The following is a 26,262-nucleotide window of genomic DNA, read 5'->3' as shown; positions in this document are numbered from 1 at the left end:
AGTATTCTTACTAAGTTGAAGGCCCTCTTCAACGTGGTATAGTTGTTGAAACAAGAAAACCGCTCTTTGTCGCAAAATCATAACCTTAGCTAAGTTGGGAAGTTGAGAAAAAAGGTAAGATTTAATTCTCTTTTATGTGTTATGGATGGTTTGTTTATGTTGTAGTATGTAGGAATGGAAAGAATTCATGAAAATATGGAGTTGTGCATGGTGGCCGTGTGTATAGGTGTGTGGCTGTGTGCATGTGTGTGTGTAGGAGTAATGAACCAATTATTTTATCTAGCAATTTGGTTTTTGTTGACATGTATTCCAGGATGGAAATGAGAGTTTAACAATTTAAATGCATGTTGGACTTGTTGCGGACTGATTTGGAAGCTAATGTAAGACTAGTGTCGTTTCTTGTTTTTGCGGAAATAACATTGTTAACGTGTGAATTGTTAGCGCAGTTCATGAATGTGGAAGATAAAAATATGTTGTGAATATTTATGTCGAAGGTTGGAAGTTTCGGGTGAATTATGGTTTCGGTGGAATTTTTGTATATTTGGTAGAATGATATGAAATGCTCTTGAATTGTATTTGAATGATGTTGAGTTAGTAAATAAATATGAAAACGTTGGTATTGGTTTGAAAATGTGAAGTTGGAGTAGAAGTTGTTGCGTTATGTAGAAAGGGATACTATTTATGTCAGAATGTGTTTTGTATTGATTGTTGATGTTGTTGGTATTGTTGTTGGTGTTGTTATTGATGTTTTGGCCGAGTTAAATTCTCGGGGATGTTGAATTTATAGGGGAAGTGCTGCCGAAATTTCTGTAGACAAATATAGATTTAAGATTGAATTTCTAAAAGCTTATAATTTATATTTGGTAATTGTGACCAAATGTAGATTTTGGAGTAAACGGGATTTGAATTTGGAGTAGCGTAAGGAGCGGAAAAGGAATGTAAAGCTTTACCTTTCCTTCTTTTGGCATGTCTTAGACATAATAGGTTTGGATACGAGCCTCGGGGACAACTCTATTTCTAAAAATCCGAGGTTGAATTTGACCCTTTTTCATTAAATAGAATTGAACTAAGTACTTCATGCTTTGTTGAAACAATTGCGTAAGCATCTACAACTTGCCCCAATGGAACCGGATTTACTAAAACTTTCATAAGTGACTCCATAAAGCTTAATGTACGTAATTTGTGTCCGCCACCTCGGTTGACCCGAGGTGGGCCCACTATTTCCGAACCCGCTCCTATTGCATTATTGACTTGTTTTCGAGCAATAATTAAAGGAAACTTTTAACTACTCCCTCAACTACTAAACGATAAGTGTTTTGACTATTCCTTTGAGTCTTATGACATATTTTGAAGTGTAAAACGATCCCAGAAAGATTATTTTGACATAACCCATTGTGACATCCGCAAGACATACACTATGATTATCGTTCGATTTCTTTATTATGATTTATCATTTGAGTTGTTCTATCGGGTCCCTTAAATGTTGTATATGATATCTTTCGCACGGTATTCAAAGGAAACTTTTGATCATTGTTCCGTTTATTAAACGATAAGTGTTGTAACTATTCCAATGAGTGTTATAACGTATTTGGGTATGTAAACGATTCTAAAGGCTTTATTCTGATACCATCCATCATGCCATCCAAAGGTATATATATACTTTATGACTATCGTCCGATTCCTTCGAACTGATCTGTCGTTTAGATTTGCTTTGAAATGTTCGTAAATGCTCTGTGGTAAAAATGTCCGTAACTTTCACATATTAACTCCGATCGACTCGGAATATGTATATGATCTTCAAATGTTGGTAAGTGTTCGTATCTCTCGAGTCTGGATATATGTGTGTACATGGTTTCTCACTGCTCTGTTCGTGCAAGCCTCAGTATGTTATTCACTGCGCCCGGGCCAGGTTCTGTTATGTTATCGTGCATCTTCCTCTGCATTGTTCACCGCGTCCCTCCCCCCTGCGGGCCGGGTTCTGTTATATATATGTTTATGATGATACGGGGCGGTGGACAGGATGGCATATGATATGTGATTCACCGCGTCCCGCAGCAGAGGGCCGAGTTCTGTTACATGCATACATGACATATGACTTACCGCGTCGCTTAGTAAAGGGTCGGGATCTGTTATCTGCATACTTCTGACATGCATTGATAGTTCTGTTCACCGCGTCCCTTACTAAAGGGCCGGGATCTGTTACATGTACATATGATATCTGTCTTTGACATCTGACGATTCTGTCCACCGCGTCCCTTACTAAGGGCCGGGATCTGCTATATGATTCTATCCACCGCTTCCCTCACGGAAGGGTCGGGATCTGTTATACACACACATACGACATACAATTCTGATATGCACGATTTGTGTTTGGAAAGTAAGCTCTCTGACATTCTGTATCCTCTGTACTTCTTCTGACCTATGATATTGATATATATGATCTGTGTCTGGAAAACAAGTAATCTGTCGTCTGGATTCGTACTTCTTCTGACATACGACTTCAGCTCAGATGATCTGTATTTGCGAAATAATTAATCTGATATTCCTAGCCTGCACTTTTTTTTGACATATGACATCTGTATACGTGATTAGTGATCGGGAAATAATGCTTTGACAATTCGGATAATGTATTTACTTTTTGTACTGTTGATCCGGTATATTCTGTTTCCTGTATTCCCTGCTTTACATACTCGGTACATATTCCGTACTGACCCCCTTTCTCCGGGGGCTGCGCTTCATGCCACGCAGGTACAGACGCTTATTGTGGTGATCCGCCAGCCTAGGTACACAGTCTGCTGTTTGGAGTGCTCCTTTGATCCGGAGCCCATCTTTTTGGTACAGACCCTTCAGTTGTATATATCTTTGTGTTTATGATTATTCTGGGGTACGGCGGGGCCCTGTCCCGTCATATGATTCTGTTGTCTGTATTAGAGGCCTGTAGACATGTATGTGGGTCATGGGTCGTGCTTGTTCGGAGATGTTTATTTGGTTTGTGTCTGGTTTTTCCTTACATTACGTTAACATGATCGACTTATGTGTTATGGTAAGTAACGGTTTAGTTGATATGTTTATGATTTTGTATGCACGAGATTCATAATATGTAAACGTAAGTGAAATCTGATTAGTAAGTATGTACGAGTGTCCATGTCGGGCACTAGTCGCGGCCTACGGAGTTGGGTCGTGACAGTAATGATGATTTTCGCAGTGTGAAATATTTAGATCCGCGAGAATATTATTGCGGTTTACGCCGAGAATGGTCACATCGGATTGCCGAATCAGAACGTCTTGTTCGTGACTTGAAAATCTCAACGCTCGAATCCCAATAAGGTACTCAATAACCATGCCTCGAGTAGGTCCAGAAACTTGCGAGCTTGCCGTACAAAGGATTAGAAAAGAAAACAACAAAATGCTGGCAAGACTTTGTAGATTTTACATGCTAAAGTTGGCCGAAGAACAAGCATTATCAACTGGTAGTAAACTAACATCTCCTGAAAAAAGATGTGTATTAAGAGACCGCCAATATCGTTCTGAGGACGATATTGAGGACTTCTATTCTGATGACGATTAGGGTCTATTTAGGCTCACTGTCTTAGATTATGGGTCATATAAGTTTCGGACTAAGGCTGTTAATTTGTATTTTTATTTTATGATGAAGTCATCAATTTGAATTAGTTTGACGTGTTTTTAATTTGCTTTTATTGCTAAAGTCTATTATTAATTGACAATTTAACAAAGAAACACAAATAAATTAGTACATAAAGGGTGCGGATTACATTATAGGGGAAAAGGTACAACTAGTAAAAAACATATTCCATAGAAATATTAAACTTAATAAACAAAATACATATAAATAATGAACAACAACAAGATAGCACAAATAATCTTCTACAATTTAAGTTTTTCTTTCAAAGCTATTTTCTCGTGTTGAGCGTCTCTAAGTTTAGCTTACAACAAAATTCATTTTTTTCCAGAACCGGTGAACAAGACCTCCAAAAGTTTAATTTTTCTTCAGCTTCCACAAGCTTAAATTGCGAGTCCAATTTAGCGGTATCTCTAGAGATACGTGAAGTCTCGGTATCTCTATCAAAAAGTAGGTTTTTAAATTTCGCTGCCACCATTTTATCCACGTGAATGCTATCTTCCCATCGAAAGTGTTTGCAACTGCCATATCCTATAAACATTACAAGAAAATCAGTTTTTTAAAGTAAAATATGTGAATAACGTGAAAAAAGAATCACTAAAAAAATGTAAAAACACTTACTTCGGGCACTTTATAACGCAAAAAACGGTGACCCGGATTATTTTGGGTCTTTGATGTTTTTAGTTTACAGTAATAACCGCATTCACAAATATCGGGTTGTATAGCAAACTTTGAGGTTTCAAAACTTTGAGACATGTTTTTGAGAGTGCAAAAGTGTGTTGAAAGGGTGAAAATGGAGAAAATGAAAGAGAAGAGTATGCTGGAAATGGGAGGGGTTTTTGTTAGGGGATTTCACGCACAGATTGGACGAATGTACACTTTGGCCCTTTCACGCACAGATTCTGTGCGTGAAGCCTTTTTTTTTTTTTTTTTTTTTAACGGGTTAGTTTGGTTTCAAATTTTTTTTTGGGTTACAAAAGTGCCGGGCTCCAAAATTGCAGCACTTTGTTGTAGGCCGTTAAATTCAAAGTTATCCCGTTCGGCATAACCTGTGAACAAGATAATATGTTCCCATTCATTAAGACTTGTTAACAATTTATACCAAAGTTATGATCCCCTACATAACTTGTTATGTGAAAGTGTAATTATCCAATATTCCACCCCGCATAACTTGTGAGAAATCATGACCCACGAGATTGTTTTAGCAAAAATCCTTTAAGCAAGGACAAAATTTAAACAACGATCTTAAACGATTGTATTTGTGCAAATCGCCAATTAAATCAGAGATTTTTTCATGGGCTAGTTGCCCAATTTATTAGCTTTTTTTTTTTGGGTGGATTACCCTTCTTTTGGGGTGATCTTTAATTTTTGGCCTTCGCTTAAAAAGGTAGCCGAAAATATCTCGAGGTTCTGGGTTCGAACCCCACTCAATAAGTTTTTTTTTTTTTTTTGCAAAACAAGACTTTTGCCAAAAGTCTACCTTATGCGACAGACTTTGCCATAAGACATAACTAGAAGTCTGCCTTAAGGCAAGCATAACTAAAAGTTTGCCTTACAAGGCAAAGTCTGCTGTCTCGGGCATAGGTTCTATGTTATTATTTTTGACTTTACTGGGTTTCGAACCCAGAACCTCGGGATATTTTCGGCCACCTTTTTAAGCGAAGGACAAAAATTAAAGACTTAATATATGCGTAAAGAGTATAGGCGTTTGGGTCCAAGAGATGATAAAGGGTCCAATTTCCATTTTTTTGTGGGAATTTCCTTCAAACGCGCTGGTCTTTAATTTTACCCCTCAAATTGCTGGTCTTTAAGTTTTTTCCTTCTCCTAAAAAGTGACTGAAAATACCCCGAGGTTCTGGGTTGAATCCCGGTTCAGTAAAAAAAAATAAAAAATCACAAGACAAGGTTTTGCGAAAGTTAGTTAAGCTGCAGTTCCAAGTTACCTTATAAGGCATAACTTCTATAATTCTAAGTTATGCCTAAGGCAAAATTTATGCCAGACAAGGGGTAACTTCTATATAGAAACTACGTCTTACAAATATTTTCTTTACTCTGCCGGAATTCTACGGAAGTTAGGCCCTAAGACCTAACTTTTGCCCGAATAGACCTAATTTGCTAACAAAATTCTGCTTGCAATTTTTTTTTAATACTCTGCTGTAGTTCGAACCCAGAATCTTAGGGGTATTTTCGACCACTTAAAGTGCCGAAGGGCAAAAATTAAAGACCAACAATCTGAGGGGAAAAAATTAAAGACCAGCCCCTAAATAAGGACATTTATCCAAATGGCCCTCCAATTTCCTGCTTTTTTAGGCCACCATTTAAATTTTATCCATATTTTAAAAGTTATGCAGATATAGCCCTTAGAAAATTAAGCTTCTAGACAATGTTAGACTCGGGTCTAATATTTGCTCATATATTACTTAATCGTACAAACAAAACATTAGACTCCTGTCTAACATTTGCAATTATGTATAAAGTTTAGAGCGTGGTCTAATTTTTTTTGGTAAGATTTTCAGTTTGCTAAAATTGGATCTCTAGACCATGATTTAGAAGATCCGTAAAGAGAAATAAAAAAAAAAGACCATTTATTAAATGATTATTCCTAAAAAGTGACAACCGACCCAAATTTCAGATCAAACGATATATCAAAATAGAAGATTATAAGACACCCTCCCTCATGATACCAATGAAGGACATAAGCTGAGGGTGAATATTCATGAGCTATTTTCCCAAACTAAATGAAACTTTTGCTCATATTGCTGATATTACTTTAAAATTCAAATTTTTTACAAGTTGACCTGACAAGTAACAGCCTTTCCTCTATGTTTGCAGGAAGAATGTTGTAGCAATGGACTCTTGTTGGTGTCAAGATAATTAAGAAGAAAAACCATCCCAATTGAAGCAACAAACATGGGAATTGGACCAAAAAACCATAACAACAAAGTGATAGCAAAATAAAGAGCTCTAAGCCCAATAGACCAAAAATCACTTCCCCTTATCACAGCCAGTTCCACATAGCTTGAAGGTACTTCACTATTTGGTATACTGATTAGGTAATTTGCATGGATGAAACATCTTGATGATTGAACAAAACATGAAAATGCCACCAAGAAAAAAACAAGAAGGCTTATGTACTTAATAGACATCGTGGCTGGGCTTGTATCACCATATATCAATTCGCTCATAAAAATAGTTGAACTATTTGCCATCCATGCTCCAATTAGAGAGCTCATAGTTAAACAGACAGTTGCCAAGAATGTTGCTCCTGAATTATTTGATGATAGAACATCTAAGGCTGTCTGAACATCCCGATTTTCGGTCTGAAAAAAAAAGAAAGAAAAAAAATCACAGATCTTAGTATGTTTGGCGTGAAAGTTATTTCGGCGTGAAAGTTATTTCATCGGGAAATGTTTTCTGGAAAATGATTTTGAAAAATATTTTTTCTGGAAAATGTATCCCGGTGAAAAATATTTTTCAGAAAAGAATATGTTGAAGATAATATTAGCAAATCGTGGTATTTTGATGAAAATTTTGAGTAACAAAGATTAACATTAATAATGTGTAAGTATTAATTGGAGCAAGTGATATGAAGCTAATTAGAAGCAAAATTTGATGTAAAAAAATGACTTGCGCCAGCAAGTGAGAAAAATAATTTTCCCTGAAAATGACTTGCGCCAGCAAGTGAGAAAAATAATTTTCCCCTGAAAATTTTAAGTGACCAAACAAGTAAATGATTTCTTCATTCCATTTGGCCAGGTTCCAAAATTTGAAATAATGTCTGGAGATTATTTGAAATAATTGTTTGTTTATCGAATAGATTCGTGATTTCAACTTCAAACTTGAAATAGATAGAAGCTTGAAAAAACAGGTTTTAGGAGTTTTCAAGTTTTTTCAAGTTTCACGCACAAAACTTACTTATGCGTTTTCATGTCCAAACACAACTTCAACTTCAAATGCTATATTTTTTAAATCTCAACCAAATCATGTCCACACGCATGCCAAACATGTACCTCCAAAATTTTTTGATAGGCTAATAGAAGGAGATTTAATTAGTACCTACCTGCATGATTTTTTGAACCCAAGCTATTTTGTCATTGTTCTCAAAGCCAAAGACTGTGGTATGTGGATTCTTGATGTATCTTTGTAGAAGAAAGAAATGGTAAGCAAACATTATGAGCAATCCACTAGGCACCAAGTAAATATCAAGTTGCTCTTTCTGGAATACCATTTTTCTGTTAAATATTTGTTCGTAGATTTGAAAGACTGGAAGAAGAAAGAATATATGGTTCTTGGTACATGAAATTGGTAAAATTGTTGTTGCTTCAAAGGAACATCACAGTTTGCTATTTGTTTAACTAAAGCAAACCTCTGACTTAACGTATTGCAAAGGAAACTTGTCAATATAAACCTCTTGCTTAAGCTATTATCTACATTAATGGACTTGTTAACTAGATAATCTTACAAGGAACATTCATATAATTATCTACACTGACCAATAATAATAATAATAAAATTTACACAATTGGAATTCTTGATGTGGTGGCTGTGATTGTAAGTAAAATTATTTACCAATTGAATTACAAGGAAATGCCAAAAGTAGTTGTTGGCATTTTCTGTTTTTGTACAAATTTATCAAATAAGTTCCTTATGTTCCAAAGTTCATTTACAATTATTAATATTACATCAAGATTGTGTACTAGCCAGGGTGAAATTTGGCCTAAAGCAGAGTTGTCCTGCTTTTACTTCCCTCAACTCTCTTGTAAAACTGCTTTCTTTCTCTAGACAATCGATGATCATGCAATTGCTTCGTGTTTTTGTCAAGGTAATGAAGGAGGAAAACCATGCCTATTGAGGTTACAAACATAGGAATTGGACCAAAAAACCATAGGAGCAAAGTGGTTGCGAAATAAAGTGCTCTAAGCCCAAGTGACCAAAACTCACCTCCTCTTATCACTGCCAATTCAACATAACTAATTGGTATATCAGTATCTGGTGTGGTTATTAAGTAATTTGCATGAATGAAGCATCTGGATGATTGCAAAAAGCATGCAAAAGCCACTAAGAAGAAGATTAACAGGCTTATGAACTTGATTGACATTGTTTCTCGCCTTGTGTCACCATAGATTAGTTGACTACTGAAAATACTGTTATTAGACATCCATGCTCCAATGAGAGAGCTCAATGTCAATGAAACTGATGCCAAGAATGTTGCTCCATTGTTATTGGATCCTAAAACATTTAGAGCTGTATCTATACTCTTGCTATCTTTAGCCTGCATGATTCAGCAGAAATTATTAGGAAGTTCCTTTTTATTATTTTCCTATGTGAAAATGAGGAAAATTGAGCATATACACTCGGGCTATACATACAATATATGCGAATATATGCATACATACAGTGGTGGAGACACCCTTTAGTAAGAGGTGTCATCTGATACCGCTTCGCAAAAAAACAATTTGTTCAATGTTTAGTGTTAATTGTCACGACCCAACCCCGTAGGCCGTGCCTATTAACTGTAATCATTTATAACTAGCAGGTCATGAACTTATTTGTATAAAAAGGTAGGGTGTTTTTTTAAAGCTGTCAAAATTTATACATTAACTGTAATCATTTATACATACTCATAACGCGATTTCAAATCCTTTTGGTTACCATGTCACCTCGAGATACTTAAGACAACCATATATATAACGATATTCCTACTAACTCGATTAACTTTCCTTGAACCTTCTTAACTCATTCTTTCTTGTTTTAGTACAAGTAGCACAGATTATTATGGAGTGTAACATTCTTCCCCCCTTAGGAACATTCGTCCTCGAATGTTACATTAGTGTTGTATAAGCATACTTGACCTTTTACCCTTCCTAGTAAATCTTATGCTTCACTACCTCACAGACTGTCTTACCAATACATTCACATCCGTCACAATTCATTTTCCTTTGTACTCTCATATTAATCATACTACTACTTCTTTTACTATAAAATCGTCATAATTTATCCCTGCTTATCAATTCAGTCGGTACCTTACTATAACACTTTATCAAGATTTGCCGGTCTTTTCTAAATCATCTCTTAGTATCATAAACCCTTTCCAAATTCTTCTGTTTACCATATCGATATCGACTTCCTAATTACTATTACCATCTATTCAGCAGTCAACTTATATCTCGAGGTCAGTCGTATTGGCAACTTAGTCAAATCCTATCCTTACTATTGACACAACCTTTCAAAACATATTACAAACCTATATCTAATTCTCTTTTTTCAATTTTTGGGAAAATTTGGGCAGAGTTTTCTCTATACTTCTTACTATCCCAAAACCTGCACGCAGAAAATACCAACAATGCCTCACAGGGCCAACATTTATACGTACATATATCATATCGTATCATAGCCACACAGGGCTCCCAAATATCAACAATAATATGAAAATGATGAACATACCTCGTATGCCCAACTCAAACTGCACCTGTTAGTTTCTCTTTCAATTTTCAACTTTACATTTCAATCGTACTTCCATACCTTACTCGACATATACCGTTCGTACCTTTGCTTACCTGCGTACTTTGGAACTTCCAATATCATCAATCACTTTCTTCCGTTGATGCTGTTCTACTGCTGAAATCAATGGTTAGTATAAGGAATTTCATTTCCTATGATTGGGCTCTATCGCACGATCTAAGATATGAAAGAAAGGTAACATCCTAAATGTCCTATAGCCTCCTGTTTATAGACGTGGTGCACAACACATCGATAAACAAGACTCTACTAGACACGGTCTGTAGACACTCCGAGGAAGGACCGCTCTGATACCATTTTTGTCACGACCCAACCCCGTAGGCCGTGACTAGTGCCCGAATTGGACACTCATATTGCCTATTAACTGTAATCATTTATAACTAGCAGGTCATGAACTTATTTGTATAAAAAGGTAGGGTGTTTTTTTAAAGCTGTCAAAATTTTGTATGTCGTAGGCACCTGTCTCCTGAGGAGTTACAATTTTTAAACAACAACATATATATTCCTACGCAAGCCGACAAGGCTGCTACGATATGCAACATACAAAACATACATATATATGCAAGCCGACAAGGCTGCCATTACGAATGGGTACACCCCAAACATAAGTCATAGTCATACAACGCATCAACAATTACATACAGACCCACACAAATGTCCACAGACCTCTAAGAGTAACGACAATATCATATGACGGGACAGGGCCCCGCCGTACCCCGAGTAAAACACTTATATATACCATAAATGGAAGTTATACCACAGGCTAGGCTCCGGAACAAAGGAGCAGTCCAAAATAGCTGAATAGATACCCTAAACTGACGGATCTCCAAAACGAGCGTCTGTACCTGCGGGCATGAACGCAGCCCCCCTGAAGAAAGGGGGTCAGTACGGAATATGTACTAAGCATGTAAAGCATGAAATGTAGTAATAGACTCATAAGGAGACAAAGTATGTAGGACCCAATGCAACAATCAGAAATTCATAAAACTTGCCTTTGGACATATTTCATCTGTATCATTCTCATATCAATATCATTATAGAGTTTTGTAATCAAAGCTGCATAATCAGTATGTATATAACATATATATAACGTGTCCCGACCCTTTAATGAGGGACTCGGTAATTAAAATCATAGCATCATAAACATAAATATAGACGTGTCCCGGCCCTTTAATAAGGGACTCGGTAATAGGGAATATGCCCTCCTGGCCACCATCTCCATATCATCATGTCATCATATCATCACATCATCATATCATCATATCATATATATATATATATATATATAACGTGTCCCGACCCTCTAATGAGGGACTCGGTGATTAATATAGTAAATATGTGCACGAGAACGTGTCCTGGCCCGGGACTCAGTGAAGGATATAGCGGTAAGCACGAGCAGAATAATAAGCAACCACATATATGCAATTCATCTTTTGAGACTCAATAGATAAGCAACTAACTAGCTCTAAAGTATTGGGATAATAATCATATTCAATTCTTTTCAATTCTCATTATAAGCCATAGCAAGGAACGTTTCAGCTTTCATGTACATGTATCAATTTCCATGATGTAGTTTTTAAAAGTCAAGTATGCTTCTGTTCATGCCATTCTTTTAAGAGTAGGAACTTCTATACATCATTCATTAGTCAATCATGTAGTAGGCTTGTGACAATAGCATTAAGGAAATATAGAATCATAAGTCATGCATGGAACTAGAGAGTAGAATTTACCCCAAGGTTCATATCGTTTCATACTTACGTCTAGGACATGCCAAAAGAAAGAAGGAATAGACTTTACATACCTTTAGCGTTTAGTCGTAGTATAACTTGTACTTGCTGCCCAAAAACACTTATCCTATATCAAGATATCAAGAGCTACAATTAGTCTACAAGGGAATTCAATACGTATTTTGACGCTCACAATCCCTTTCTAACATTTAAACGACGTTTCGTTCGCATTCAAACCAACTAGCGCTACAAGCTAACATTGCTAATCGTTCTTTCATATATTAATCCAAACTTGTTTAAACATGACTTAGGGAACTTGGGCAGTCCATAAATCATTCAAAACTGTCCCATACACACGGCTAAACAACACACATAACATTTCCATTCTCACTTAGCAATTTTCCAGTTTTAACTTACAACAACAACAACACGTTTAATGACATTACTTTCATGATTCTTGGAACTGTTTTAGCATCATTTCCATTCTTACAACAGCCCACAAATCATTCCAATTTCGACCTGAATCATTGCACTTCACTTTCACTAAACGTTCACAACAAGAATCAACACTCAACACATACAAATTCACTTCTAGCACTAAAACAGTCCACTGTTTTGGACTGCTTGTATGCTTCAACATAATTCGTTTCTTTAACACCTCAATTCACATATTCAACATGCATACAATACACCACAATGTCCATAACATCAACAATCAAAACTTGGCGTAAAACAGTCCATAATCTCCCCTAAAACAGTCCCCTTACACGGCTTCAACACCATTCCAACAACTTCATGATTTTCATCCATTTATCCATATTAAAACACATTCAATCCACTTCCAATACATGTACAAGAAGATTAAACATGATTCCATTAAAGACTACAACACACGGCTCATTTAAATTTCTAAGAAAAATAGTCCAATACCAACTTGCAACATCATAAACCAACTTCTAAAATCTTTGTTCATTTACGTATGTTGACACATATTCAATTCATCAACAATACAAGCAAAATGAAATCAACCATGACTTCACCACTACTCACGGCTCACCCCCTACTTCAACTACAACAACAGTCCAACAACCTTCATGAACTATACATTCAAATCATCATGCAACACAAGAACAATAAATATTCTTACCTTACAACTTGTTCTTCACTTTGGCCGAATCTTCAACCCTATTGAGGTGCTACATCTCCTTGTTTCTTTTCCACAACTACTACACGTTCTTGTACACTAGATGAGGAGTAAAATTGGTGAAGAAACTGATTTTTTTTTATCAACTTTCAGAACCAAGTTCTGGCCGTGAGCTTCAAGGGCATGGATGGCATGTTTATGGTTTCTCCTTCACTTGAAACTTAATGGTGAATGTGTAGAACACTTTAGGGATTTAATGGTGAGAAGGAAATGGATGAGCTGGCCGTTTTTGGTGGTGGAACAGCCATGGAAACTGTGGCTTTCTCTTTCTAGGGCTTGAGATGAGAGCTTCTCTCTCTTGCTCAATTTGTGGGATTGGGAAATGAATTGTGCATGCAACTTTGGTCAACAAAGTTGGACATTTTGCTGCCCAAGGGGGTCTTACACGTCCCCCAACTCAAGCATGGGCAAAAATCAGATTTTTGTTATGTGCTAGTGGACCCCACACGGCCACTAGTGCAAAATTTGTGAATATTTAAGTCTTAATCCCTACTTAATAATCCAACTTGCATCGTCCATATCTCCTTATCCCGATATCATTTTGACGAGCGGTTTATTGCGTTGCAAACTAGACTCGATGAACTTCATTTTAGGCTTTTGAAACATCTTAAAACTCCTCATATACTAGGAGATATGCCTCTTGCAATACAGGCTAAAATCGGGTCCGAGATTTTACTGAAATTGTTCCGATTCATTTCGTTTAACTTCTTATCCTCTTCCAACCTCATGTAACCTCTTATACATACATATACACACTTATATACATCAATAAAAATCCATATACACGTCTCGAAAGGTTCGGAGAATCACAATAACCTTAAACATAACTAGAGAACTCACAAAGCTTCGACGAAACTCCAATCGCAAAAGTATATTCATATCTTTTGTCCATCTTCTATATCATTACTAATAATCTCAAATACTTTAAAAGGTCACTCACATCACCTCATATACATACTCATAACGCGATTTCAAATCCTTTTGGTTACCATGTCACCTCGAGATACTTAAGACAACCATATATATAACGATATTCCTACTAACTCGATTAACTTTCCTTGAACCTTCTTAACTCATTCTTTCTTGTTTTAATACAAGTAGCACAGATTATTATGGAGTGTAACATTAATAATATTTTTCAATATTTTTCTTAAAGCCAATATGTTAGAATATATACAAAGTGTAGACTTTGCTTGAAAATAATAAATCGATACTGGCTACACAAATTATCAAAAAAATCATAAATAACTTGTCAGCTTATAAGTAAAAAATAGCTATTGGCACGGAGTTTAAATCCACCAGTGAAGCTCCAAGACAATTCGTTTGTGGATTTTGAAACTACAGGAAAGTAGCTGTTTTTCAAAGATAGGGCACAAAAATGAACGCTATTTCTAAGATATTACCTGCATAATTCTTTCGACCCAAGCTCTTTTATCATTGTTTTCAAAGCCCATGATAGTGGTATGAGGAATGGTGAGGTATCTATAGAGCAGATAGAGATGGTAAATGAACAAGATGGACAGTCCACTTGGGACCAACAACAAGTCAAGGTACTCTTTTTGGAAAGCCATTCTGTTTCTTCTCTTCTCTGAGAGGCCAGAGTAGTGAAGAGCAAGAGTTCTAAAATTTCAATCACAATTTGTATTATTATCTTTTAAAAGGAATTAAATGACATCATTTATTTTTTAAAATGTAAGTGGTGCCTACTTTACCTACATGTGTAGCAAAACTAACTTGTATCAATAGTCCGACTAACTTAACAGATTGTGCAGAATTTTGATTAAGAAACCTATAGCTAGTTGTTATGTTTTGGTGTCCATGTGATTATTTCTTCAAATTCATGGCTCTCGTCATCAGCTTAACATAGGAATGACTTCGAATACGATATTTGTGCAAACTAATTAATTGAACCTTTTTAAATCCTTGTGCAGAATTAATAGAATCTAACTCATATACACTTACAACATAAAGAATTCTCATTTTATCAATACATTTTAACTTCTTGTACCAGGTTACTGATCCGGCTTATTATTGTTGCTGTTATCTTTTCGTAACTTACAATATATTTTAACTTCTTGTACAAGGTTACTACCCTTATTTTCCAGGTTACTGATCCGGCTTATTATCGTTGGTGTTATCTTTCGTAACTTAATGGTGTGAAGATTCTTTTACACGGTTAGTGTATAAGAATTAAATTCAATTATATTACAGGTATTTCAAAACGGCAAAATACCAATAGATCTTGGTGCCTGTTGGATATAGAGATGGCAATACTTTATTGTTTTTTCCACTTTGGGTAGTTCAAAAGTGGATTTTTTTTAATTTTTTTTTTTGAAAAAAATTTCCTTGTGCAAGTTTAACTATAGTTTGTGCGGTAGACATTCGACTCTTGATCGTAAAGTATGGTTGTATGAGGACCAGGCTGTCAGGGATCAACTTGTTAAGTAGCTGTTTCTTCAATTTACTGCAATGCTATATATGAATGTTGCCACACGATATACACTGTATGGATAGGCACAGTTACAGTATCAGTGCAAACTAAGGAATTTGATTTGTCATTAAATTGATTCTAAAGTTGAAAAAACAATAATATTACCACTTTAATAGCCAAAAGGCACCAAGGTCTACTGGTATTTTGCCGTTCTGAAAGACCTGTATATTTAATTGAATGCATTTTTATGCACTATATTGTACTAAAAGAACTTTCACATTATTAAATCAGATCAGCAACATGGAAAATAAGGCTAGACACCTATGACGAGAAGTTAAAATATTAATGATATGAAGATTCTTTATATTGTAAGTGCATATAAGTTAGTAAATACTATTATTTAATCTGTACAAGGGTCAAACTCTAAAGGATTAGTTTGCACAACTATCGTATTGAAAGTCTATTATTACTATATATGTTCAGCTGATGACGGTAGCCATGAACTTGAAGAAATAATTACATGCAGACGAAAACATAACAACCAGCTATTATAGAATTCTTGTCAAAATCCTGCGCAATTCTGTTAAGATAGTTGAGATATCCATACGAGTTATTTTTTTTATGTATGTAAAGTAGGCACCCTACAACAACGACAACATATCCAGAGAAATTCCACAAAGTGTGGGGTCTAGGGAAGGTAGAGGGATGAAGATCTTACCCCTACCTTGGTAGGTTGAGAGGTTGTTTCTGGTAGACCCTCGGCACAAGGACAAACAATTCAACACAGTACGAAAAAAGAAATAATGGACGTAAAGTAGGCACCCCTTAAATAAAAACATAAAAGATGCCAATTAATTCCTTTTGAGCGAGCTAGAATAATACACAAATTATGATTGAAACCTTGGAACTCTTTTCTTCAACTCTGGTTTCTCAAAGAAGAGAAGAAACAGAACGGCTTTCCAAAAAGATTTGTTGTTGGTCCTAAGTGGGCTCTCCATCATATTCATCTGCCATCTCTATGTGCTCTATAGATACCTCACTATTCCTCATACCACTATCATGGCTTTGAAAACAACGACAAGAGATGGATAGATAAAAATTAGAGAAAATGGTCAAATTTGTACGCAAACTATCCAAAATGTAGCAATTTTGTCTTCTGCAAAGCTTTTGGTCTAATATTGATCTGCCGTTTGGAGTAAATCTCATTTTTGTCCTCGACCCTAAAATAACTCCACTGTGAGAGATAAATATACATCTTCTATTCTGTAGAATTTGAACACGTGGAATCTACTAATTTCAAGCTAAAATCAACGTTAATGGCAGAGGCAAATGCGAGACCAAAAGTTAATTTGGACCTTTTCCCTAAAAGAGTGAGCTGTCACAATTCTAAGCATTCCATCGCAAGCCTAATGCCATACATAAAGATAGCTCATCACAATTACCTATTATCAGCAACAGGTTGAAAACTTGGTGAGCTAATGGAAACAGATAATAATGTTGAAACAGCCAGTGAACTCTTCAAAGCACAGGCTCATATTTACAAACATGCATTCGGTTATGCAAATTCCATGGCACTGAAGTGTGCCATTCAGTTAGGTGTACCATATATTATACATAATCACAAAAAACCAATTACTCTTCCTGAGCTAGTTTCAGCACTCAAACTCCCCTCATCGAAATTAATTGCCTTTCATCGACTAATGCGCCTGCTGGTGCACTCTCAATTCTTTGCTACAAATGAATTAGGATATGTTTTGACAACTTCTTCAAGGCTGCTTCTGAAGAGTGGAATCCCAAACTTGTCACCTTGCATTCGAGTAATGGTTGATCCGCTCGTTATCACTCCTTGGCAATTATTGGGAGAATGGTTTCACAGTAACAATGAAAAAGCCACAGCATTTGAGACAGCACATGGGGTGTCTATGTGGGAGTTTTGTGCACAAAATCCAAGATTCGACAGAATTTTCAATGAAGGAATGGCTAGCGAATCCCAAATGATGAGATTAGCTGTGAAGGACTGCAGGGAAGTTTTTGAGGGATTGAAATCATTGGTTGATGTTGGAGGGGGCACTGGGATTATAGCTAAGACAATCTTGGAGGCATTTCCTCATTTGAAATGCACTGTCCTTGATCTTCCACATGTTATTGCTAACATGCCACAAAGTGAGAATTTAAGCTATGTAGGAGGGGATATGTTTCAGTCTATTCCCACTGCTGATGCCATTTTGTTTAAGGTAAGAAGATGCTAGTTTTTGCTTACAAATTGACTTGTATGATATTTGATCTCTAAGTCCGTATAGAGAAATTTTGTTCGTGGGGTCAGGGGCAGACCCACATAGAATATGTTGGTGCTCGCGCACCCATTGAACCCGTCTTGAAATGTATATATTTATATATAAAACTATGAAAAATAGATATATAGAATCGATAAGCACCCATTGCACAAATGTCTGATGGGTGCTTTGGTTTGAAAGTGGAATGTGAAATTGCATTTCACGTGAGGAGGGGTTCGACCCCTCCACTAAGATTGTTTTGGAAACTTGCTGGTTCTTATTTTTATGTCTCATTGCTTTGTTTCTTAATTTCTTTTAATGCATATTCATCTGTTTTATTTTTATCAGTTGATTTTTTCTTTCACTACTTACTTTTTTTTTTTTCCTTTCTAATTTGTCAACTTCATTGTGGCAAAATCCCAAGAAAAAGAAGAAGAGAAAAATTATCATTTCCTAACCTGAATAGAGTAATTTTTCTTTATTTTGGTTTGCTTTTCTGGACGATCGTCATTTGCCATTAAAGGCAAGCACCTAGGACCGTGAAATCCTGGATCTGCCATTGCGTGGGGTGGGGGTCACTTGTGGAAAGCCATCAAGGAAGCATAGGATTTTAATCTCATTACGTGGTCGTCCAAACATCCCTTTGTAACTTCCTGTAAGTTTCAATTATTAAATAGTTTAGTTTTCTTGCTAGAAGTAGAAGGAAGAAAATAGGCAATTAGAATCCCCATTCTTCTGATTTCTTCTTGTCTGCTTTCTTGCTCATGTCGAGCCTAATAAAACAGTTAAGAAATTATCCTATGTCTGAGAAAATATGAGTTTTTTGCAGCACGTTATGCACGATTGGAGTGATGAGGATTGTGTGAAGATGCTAAAGAGAAGCCGAGAAGCTATCAAGGATAGAGACAATGGAAGGAAAGGGAAGGTCCTTATCATTGACATGGTATTGGATAGAAATGAAGAAGAGCTAGAGATGACTGAAGTGAAGCTCATTTTTGATGTAATGATGATGGTGCTTCTGACTGGGAGGGAAAGAACCGAGAAAGAATGGGAAAAACTATTCCTTGAGGCTGGCTTCATGAGATACAAGATTACTCCTGTCTTTGGCATAAGGTCCCTCATTGAAGTTTTCCCCTAAATTATTACGTAAGAATCATCATATCATATCATATCATATATAATATTAAAAGTGGGAAGCTTCTATCTTTAAAGTTGGATTAACATTTTGCCCTGCAGTAAACCAAAATGTAATAATATCCCAAAAATGTTGATGGATATTTATATCCTTTTAAAATATAATAACCAGTTAATATTATTAATAATAGAGATAATGATAAAAAACACACCTCAAGTATCACCTTTTTTTAAGTTTCCTACCTGAACTATCACCAATTAGTTTGCAAAATACACCTCAACTATCACTTGTTCACTTACCTCAACTATCACTTGTTCACTTTTCCTACCTGAACTATCACTAACTAGTTGACAAAACACACCTCAACTATCAATTTTCAGTGTGTTTTGCAAACTAGTTGGTGATAGTTCAGGTATGAAAAGTGGACAACTGATAGTTGAGGTGTGTTTTGCAAACTAATTGGTGATAGTTTAGGTAGGAAACTCTTACACTTGAAAGTTCAGGTAAGAAACTCAAAAAAAAGTAATACTTGAGGTGTGTTTTTGACCCATAATAATAATAATAATAATAATAATAATAATAATAATAATAATAATAATAAAAAAAAAAAAAGCGGGAAGCTCCTATCTTCAAAGTTGGATTACCATTTTGCTCCTGCAGTAAACCAAAATGTAATAATATCCCAAAATTGTTGATGGATATTTATATCATTTTAAAATATAATAACCAGTTAATAATAATAATAATAATAATATTAATTAATATAACAGTAAATGCATTTACACCAAATAACTCATCTTAATATTCCCCGTAGTCTTCCACTTTCCAGTCATTATTACTCTTCCGTTACCTTTCTCATTAGAAAGATAATACTCCCTCCGAATAAAACAGAGTGTCCACTTAGCCTTTTTTCTTGGATAAAAAAGAGTGTTCACTTATCAAATTAAAAAAGAATTAATCTTATTTTCTCAGATTTGCCCATATTAAGTGCTATGTGATTAAATCCCAATACCTATTTAATTAGGAGCAATTTAGTCAAATTTCCTATTTTTTCTAAGAGTTAGTATTTTCTTAAGAGGTATGCAAATGACTAAGTGAACATTCTTTTTTATCCGGAGGGAGTAACCTCTTAAGTATTTACCAAAAAGTTTGCCTTGAAATTTATAACAGTTTAATATGCCATATTTATGTGAGTCTATTCATTTTCAGTTACATTTTCAAAATCCCATACTTTTTGTTGCCTGTACATTGAGTAGTCTTTCTTACTCATAAAAGGCGAGGAATTCAAAAAGTTGCACTCAACGATTTATTAATTAGCATAGATCAAATTCATCCAGGCGATGGCCAATTGCATATGAAAAGTCATTCCTCACTTCTATAAATATAAAAACTTATGATTCAAAGAGGTGCTCCAAAGTTTAGATGAAAAGCCAGAGGAATAAAAAGAGAAAGAGTAAGTTGAGTGCAGGCGAAGAGCATAAGGAGAACGACTCTTCATTATTGAGTACAAAATCTTAGCCACCGAGTGTAATTGTGTGTATATGTTTTGCAATGACAAGCCTCAAGAAATCTTGATATAGTTGAGTTGCAAACAATTATATAGCTATGTTGAAATAAACATAGATAGGCTGAAATAAACAATTATATAATGTTGTAGCTAGGATTCAACGTGTAAAATATCTACATATTTGTACGTTGCTCATGTACTTTTTGTTTGCTCTCAGTTTTTTCTTTTTTTGCTTATGCACATCATTCAGACGCCCATAGAATTGTTTAAATGGGCACTTTTCTTTTTTCTTAGCTAAATTTCTTACTGGTCCAATAAAGTTATATAGTACACACCATTAATGGGTTAGCTTTTATTCTCTCCAATATTTTATATTGAAATCTATGTCAAGAGTCTTGCTTTATTTTCTTTCTTAACTATGAGGTAGAACTTTGTTCACCTTCCTCGGATCGATGATACAAGAGCAAAAACAAAAAGACTTCTCTTCAAATCATTGCTTTATTTAAACTTATAATCGTCAGTCACTATATGTCCTTTTATAATATAAAGCGTGATTTAAAAAAAAATCTTTTCATATTATTTTTCATCTGAGTTTTGTTAAATTCTGTAATTCTTTTCTTTGGTTCTTCTCAACTACTTATCATACACGGTAATTGAATAGTAAGTAACGAATTAATTATCAAGTCTAGACAAACATTTGGCATATCAAAAAGTAAAAGGCGGACTACAGTTTGGGATACGTTGTTCATAATGTTTTTAAATATTTCTTGATTTGTTATTGTATAAAGTGAATTTCTTTTTGTATGATTTTTTTTGCTATGATGAAGTCCTTCATTTAATCGTGTATTTCAAGTTTTTCTTGGTGAAATAGTGCTTTCTTTGTTAATTTTTTCTGTGGTACGTTTTGCAAGAAGTTTTGTTTGCTACAAATCTTTAATGTATTTATTCAATTATTCCGGCCTATTTTGATTTTGGTTGAACGTACACTTAAACTTTCTTTCTCTGATCAGTAAGAAAAGAAAGTCCTCAACTGGTTAATAAGAACCCAAAATAGTTAATTAATTTAGTTATTACGAGCTATATTAAAATTTGACCTTTTATATTATGTGTGGACCAAGGATATATATATATATTATCACTAAAGACTCTGGTTGAGTGGTAAGTACTTATTAATATATTTTGAGTTTAAGCCTTAATGGAGTACTAGGTAATTTGTCTGCGCTTTGCGCGGTGATGATTCACCTCATTAAACTTACTAATGATCTTTTAATATACAAATATTAGAAATAACAAAAATCACATTGTTAAAAATTTTTAGTCTTTAAATCCAAATATATTAGATTTCCAATTTTAATCCACTTTTATGGATACCTAATATAATGGTGGAAATTATAGCTTTTTCCTCGTTTTCTACTTTTTAAGATGTTTTTCTTTCTTACTCTCTTTTTAAATGTCAAATCTCCTTTTTCTTTCTTCCTCTTTTAAAAGCAATAAAGTAGGTAACAAAAGAAACTCATGGGTGATCACAACAATTGCTAGCGGCAATCTGCTGCACTTTAGTGAAACTTATTTCCCAAGCATAATTATTAAGAGATAGGATATTTCTGTAGTTAATAACAGTGACATTTTTGTAATTGTGCAGTAGAATTAGTTAGTCGGTTATAAGTCTTGTTAGCTGGTTAGTTAGTGGTAGTTAGTGGATATTTAGTTGATAGCTGTACAAGTACTGTCATCTCTTTTGTATAAGTGTCTTATGTACAGATCATTTTCATTGATACATATAAACTTTTGCTCTCAAACTCAGAGCTTTCTCACACTTCCATGGCTGTTGTTCCCTATTAGTTTAATCTCCATTATCATTGATTAACTATAGGAATTTTATCATGGTATCAGAGCGGGAGAAATAGAGTAGAATCGAGTTGTTACAGTTCATCAATTTTTTATTTTTGTTCTAGCACAATTTTCGATTTCTCTTAATTCATTTTTCGATCGGTTAGGGTTTCAATTTTGAGCATCATCAATGGCGATTGGAGATGAGAGCAATGCAGTGGGAAACACAAGTACGAACACAACAATCGATCTTCATCATCCCCTATACCTTCAATCATGCGACACACCAGGTAGCTCACTGATTTCTTTTTAGCTAACTGGAACTGAAAATTATGCATTGTGGAGTAGATGGATGAGGATTGCATTGTTAGGAAAGAGCAAGTTAGGTTTTGTTGATGGTAAACACACCAAAGACAAGTTTGATCCCTCGTTACACGATCTATGGGACAAGGTGAATGCCATTGTTCTTTCATGGATAATGAACTCAGTCACAAAGGAATTAATTAGTTTTGTTGCCTATGCTACGGATGCGAGCAAGGTTTGGGCAGAATTAAAAGAACGATTCGATAAGGAGAATGGATCTAGAGTATTTCACCTTCATAGGGAAATAGCAACATTAACACAAGGAACTAGTTCAGTTGCTAGTTATTTCACTAAGTTGAAGGAATTATGGGTAGAATTTGATGCACTTATGCCTTGCCCTAGTTGTGGATGTCCTGAATCCAAAAGTTATGCTGAACATTTTGAGACCCAAAGGCTTTTCCAATTTCTGACTGGGTTGAATGAAACATACTCAAATCAGAGAAGCCAAATCATGATGATGATTCCTGTTCTTAACATAAACAAAGCATATGCTATGATAGTCTCAAAAGAAAGTCAGAGGAGTTTGACAAGAATTAGTTACTCAGGAGAAGGAACAGATGGAGTTGCTTTATTTAGCAATAGAGGAGGACAAGGTCAATATCAAGGTCAAAATGTGAGGAACAACTACAAAGGGAAAACCAGTCAGATGTACTGTGACTTCTGCAAATGGAGAGGTCACACTAGGGAAACATGTAGGAAGTTTCTTGCATATATATCAGACAACAAGAACAAGAAGAAGAACACAGATTTTAACAACAATCAACAGGCTGGTGCCAACATGACATCACAAGATGAATACAACCAGCCAGTCAAATAATGCTGCTCAACAACAGGCACATAAGCAACCTGCATCACCACATCAGTATGACCATTGCCAAAGGAAAATACAAGGAGGAGCCTTAATGTTTACACCAGAACAGTATGATCAGATACTCAAAATGATCCACAAAGAACTTCCAGTGGAACATGACAAGCAAGGAGCAGGTATGACTCAAATCTTTATGGAAACTAAAAGTGAAGCTCTTAAGAACTGGATAATTGACTCTGGGGCTACAGACCATATGGTATGTAGTAAGAACCTACTTGATGCAATTAGGCAAATTACAAGACAAAATATAAAGAGAGTTTATTTGCCTGATGGACATGCATTAGATATTGCTTGTGTTGGAAGTTGCAAGGTGAATAATGATGATACTATTCATGATGTCCTGTGTGTGCCATGTTTTAAGCATAATATGTTATCTGTGTCTAAGCTAACCAGAGATTTGAAATGTGCTGTCACATTCTTTCCTGATCTCTGTGTTCTGCAGGACCTTCACAATGGAATGGTGAAGGGGATTGGTAAGCATAATGATGGTCTATACAACATTCAATTGCCCCTAAGTAATAATGTCAATAATACAATTGTTGCTGCTAATAAAACTGTTGCTGCTGCTTCACTTCATTCAAATTTCACCAAGCTAGAAGATATAGAAGTTTGGCATAGGAGAATGGGACATGCTCCTGATAGAGTACTAAAGATGATTCCAACCTTGAAATACAAGAAGGAAGATACCAACATAAAGGACTGTACTGTATGTCCCTTGGCTAGGCAAACAAGATTGCCCTTCCCTACTAGTACTACTGAATGTAATAAGCCTTTTGAGATATTGCTTGCTGATGTTTGGGGACCCTATAGAGTATCAAGTCATGATGGATGTAGATTTTTTCTCACTTTGGTAGATGACTATAGTAGAATGACTTGGGTCTACTTGCTGAGATTGAAAAGTGATGTAATAGTTGTATTGAGACAGTTCTTGACATTAATAAAGACTCAGTTTGATGCTCATGTCAAAATTTTCAGAAGTGACAATGGTACTGAGTTTTTTAACTCTGCTTGCAATGAATTGTTTCAGTCTAAAGGTATCTTACACCAAAGCTCATGTGTCCACACACCCCAACAGAATGGGGTGGTGGAAAGAAAACATAGACACATCTTAGAGATTGCTAGAGCTCTCAGAATGCAGGGCTTTCTACCACTTAGATTTTGGTCTGAATGTGTGAAAAGTGCAGTGTACATCTTGAACAGGTTGCCACTTGCAGTCTTAGGTGGAAAATCCCCTTTTGAGCTGCTACATGGAAGAGCACCTTCCTTGGTGCACATTAGAACCATTGGGTGCCTCTGCTATGCTACTTGTGTACATGTTGGTGACAAGTTTTCTCCCAAGGCTGTAGCCTCAGTACTGATGGGATATTCATCTTTGCAGAAGGGTTATAGATTATATTGCTTACTCACTACCAAATTTTTTGTTAGCAGGGATGTTCAATTTAAAGAAACCATTTTTCCTTTCCAACTACTCAAGGAAAAAATGTTTCAATTATTCCCAAATGGTGTTCTCACATCCACCATGGATGATGATGCTCATCCTGCTGCTATAGTGGACAATGTCTCTCCTGATTATGATGCTGCAGATACCTCAGTATCAGTTCCCCTTGATACTCCATCTGAACCACCCACACAAGATCCTGTTGATCCTAATTTTCCAGATGTACCACTTGCACCAGTTCCAGCCTCTACAGACCCTAGAGGATCTAGTAGGACAAGATCTACCCTTGGTTGGATGCAAGATTATGTTTGTGGCAGAAGGACTTTGCCTCAGTCTTCTAGCAACTCTTGTACATTTCCAATGAGCTCCTACTTATCTCTTGACACTGTCAGTCCCAAATATCAGTTGTTCCTATCTACCTTATCTTCCATCCAAGAACCTCAGTCTTATGAGGAGGCTGTTCAAGATCCTCAATGGGTTGACGGTATGGAACAAGAACTTCAAGTACTCACTGACAATCAGACTTGGTCCATGGTTCCCTTGCCAGTTGGAAAGGTCCCTATTGGGTGTAAATGGGTCTTCAAAGTCAAGTACAGAGCCAATGGGGAGGTTGAAAGGTACAAGGCTCGGTTGGTTGCCAAAGGTTACAACCAAAAGGAGGGGATAGATTTCAAGGAGACATTTTCTCCTGTTGTGAAGATGGTGACAGTAAGAGTGGTGTTGGCTATGGCTGCTGCAAATCAATGGTGTTTGCATCCGATGGATGTGCCAAATGCTTTTTTACAAGGGGACTTATTTGAAGAAGTGTACATGCTTCCACCTCAGGGATTTGACAGTCAGGGGGAGAATCTTGTGTGTAGACTGAACAAATCCCTTTATGGCCTCAAGCAGGCCTCAAGACAATGGAATTTGAAACTCACTGAAGCACTCATCAGCTCAGGTTTCACTCAAAGTCACTTTGACTATTCATTGTTTACAAGGAAGGTCGACCAAAAGATGGTCATTATCCTGGTATATGTGGATGACCTGCTCATAAAAGGAAATGACCATGGATTGATCATTGAGGCAAAGACAGCACTACAAGATAAGTTCAAGATGAAAGATCTGGGAGAATTGAAGTACTTCATAGGAATTGAAATTGCAAGGTCACAAAAGGGAATCTTGATGAATCAAAGGAAATTTGCACTGGAACTAATCACTGAGCTAGGATTATCTGGTTCAAAACCTGCTAATACACCCATGGAGTGCAATCTAAAACTCACAACTGTGGAGTATGACTCCTATATTGGAAACAAGACAGATATGATTCTGGATGACCCTGACCCAT

General features: G+C 35.8%; 3 protein-coding genes across 3 annotated transcripts; 1 reads left to right on the top strand and 2 right to left on the bottom strand.

Annotated features, from left to right (window-relative positions):
• Positions 1-6,215: 6,215 nt before the first annotated feature.
• LOC132623189 (uncharacterized) lies at positions 6,216-7,911 on the bottom strand. Its single transcript, XM_060337915.1, has 2 exons — positions 7,701-7,911; positions 6,216-6,960 (listed from the first exon to the last, which is right to left on the bottom strand). Exons 1-2 carry the CDS (start codon positions 7,866-7,868, stop codon positions 6,427-6,429), a joined length of 702 nt encoding a protein of 233 aa, XP_060193898.1. The 5' UTR covers positions 7,869-7,911; the 3' UTR covers positions 6,216-6,426.
• Positions 7,912-8,221: 310 nt separating this feature from the next.
• On the bottom strand, positions 8,222-14,661 carry LOC132624557 (uncharacterized). The gene is made up of 2 exons (XM_060339319.1): positions 14,494-14,661; positions 8,222-8,912 (listed from the first exon to the last, which is right to left on the bottom strand). The coding sequence occupies exons 1-2, from the start codon at positions 14,659-14,661 to the stop codon at positions 8,358-8,360; spliced, it is 723 nt and encodes a 240-aa protein (XP_060195302.1). The 3' UTR covers positions 8,222-8,357.
• A 2,104-nt stretch (positions 14,662-16,765) lies between these two features.
• On the top strand, positions 16,766-18,932 carry LOC132623385 (trans-resveratrol di-O-methyltransferase-like). Its single transcript, XM_060338132.1, has 2 exons — positions 16,766-17,755; positions 18,624-18,932. The coding sequence occupies exons 1-2, from the start codon at positions 17,000-17,002 to the stop codon at positions 18,930-18,932; spliced, it is 1,065 nt and encodes a 354-aa protein (XP_060194115.1). The 5' UTR covers positions 16,766-16,999.
• Positions 18,933-26,262: the final 7,330 nt, after the last annotated feature.

The sequence above is a fragment of the Lycium barbarum genome, chromosome 12 (genome assembly GCF_019175385.1).
Source record: "Lycium barbarum isolate Lr01 chromosome 12, ASM1917538v2, whole genome shotgun sequence".
Classification (NCBI taxonomy): Eukaryota; Viridiplantae; Streptophyta; class Magnoliopsida; order Solanales; family Solanaceae; genus Lycium; species Lycium barbarum.
Note: the sequence above shows the minus strand (reverse complement) of the source record. Positions and strands in the feature narration are given on the sequence as shown.

What these genes read in the sequence shown, in the direction of transcription:
- LOC132623189 (XM_060337915.1), bottom strand. Translation starts at nt 7,868, where the DNA reads ATGGTATTCCAGAAAGAGCAACTTGATATTTACTTGGTGCCTAGTGGA. An exon ending in GGGTTCAAAAAATCATGCAG is followed by an intron (nt 6,961 to 7,700) that starts GTAGGTACTAAT and finishes TTTTTTTTTCAG; the next exon opens with ACCGAAAATCGGGATGTTCA.
- LOC132624557 (XM_060339319.1), bottom strand. Translation starts at nt 14,661, where the DNA reads ATGGCTTTCCAAAAAGAGTACCTTGACTTGTTGTTGGTCCCAAGTGGA. An exon ending in GGGTCGAAAGAATTATGCAG is followed by an intron (nt 8,913 to 14,493) that starts GTAATATCTTAG and finishes TGAATCATGCAG; the next exon opens with GCTAAAGATAGCAAGAGTAT.
- LOC132623385 (XM_060338132.1), top strand. Translation starts at nt 17,000, where the DNA reads ATGGAAACAGATAATAATGTTGAAACAGCCAGTGAACTCTTCAAAGCA. An exon ending in CTGATGCCATTTTGTTTAAG is followed by an intron (nt 17,756 to 18,623) that starts GTAAGAAGATGC and finishes AGTTTTTTGCAG; the next exon opens with CACGTTATGCACGATTGGAG.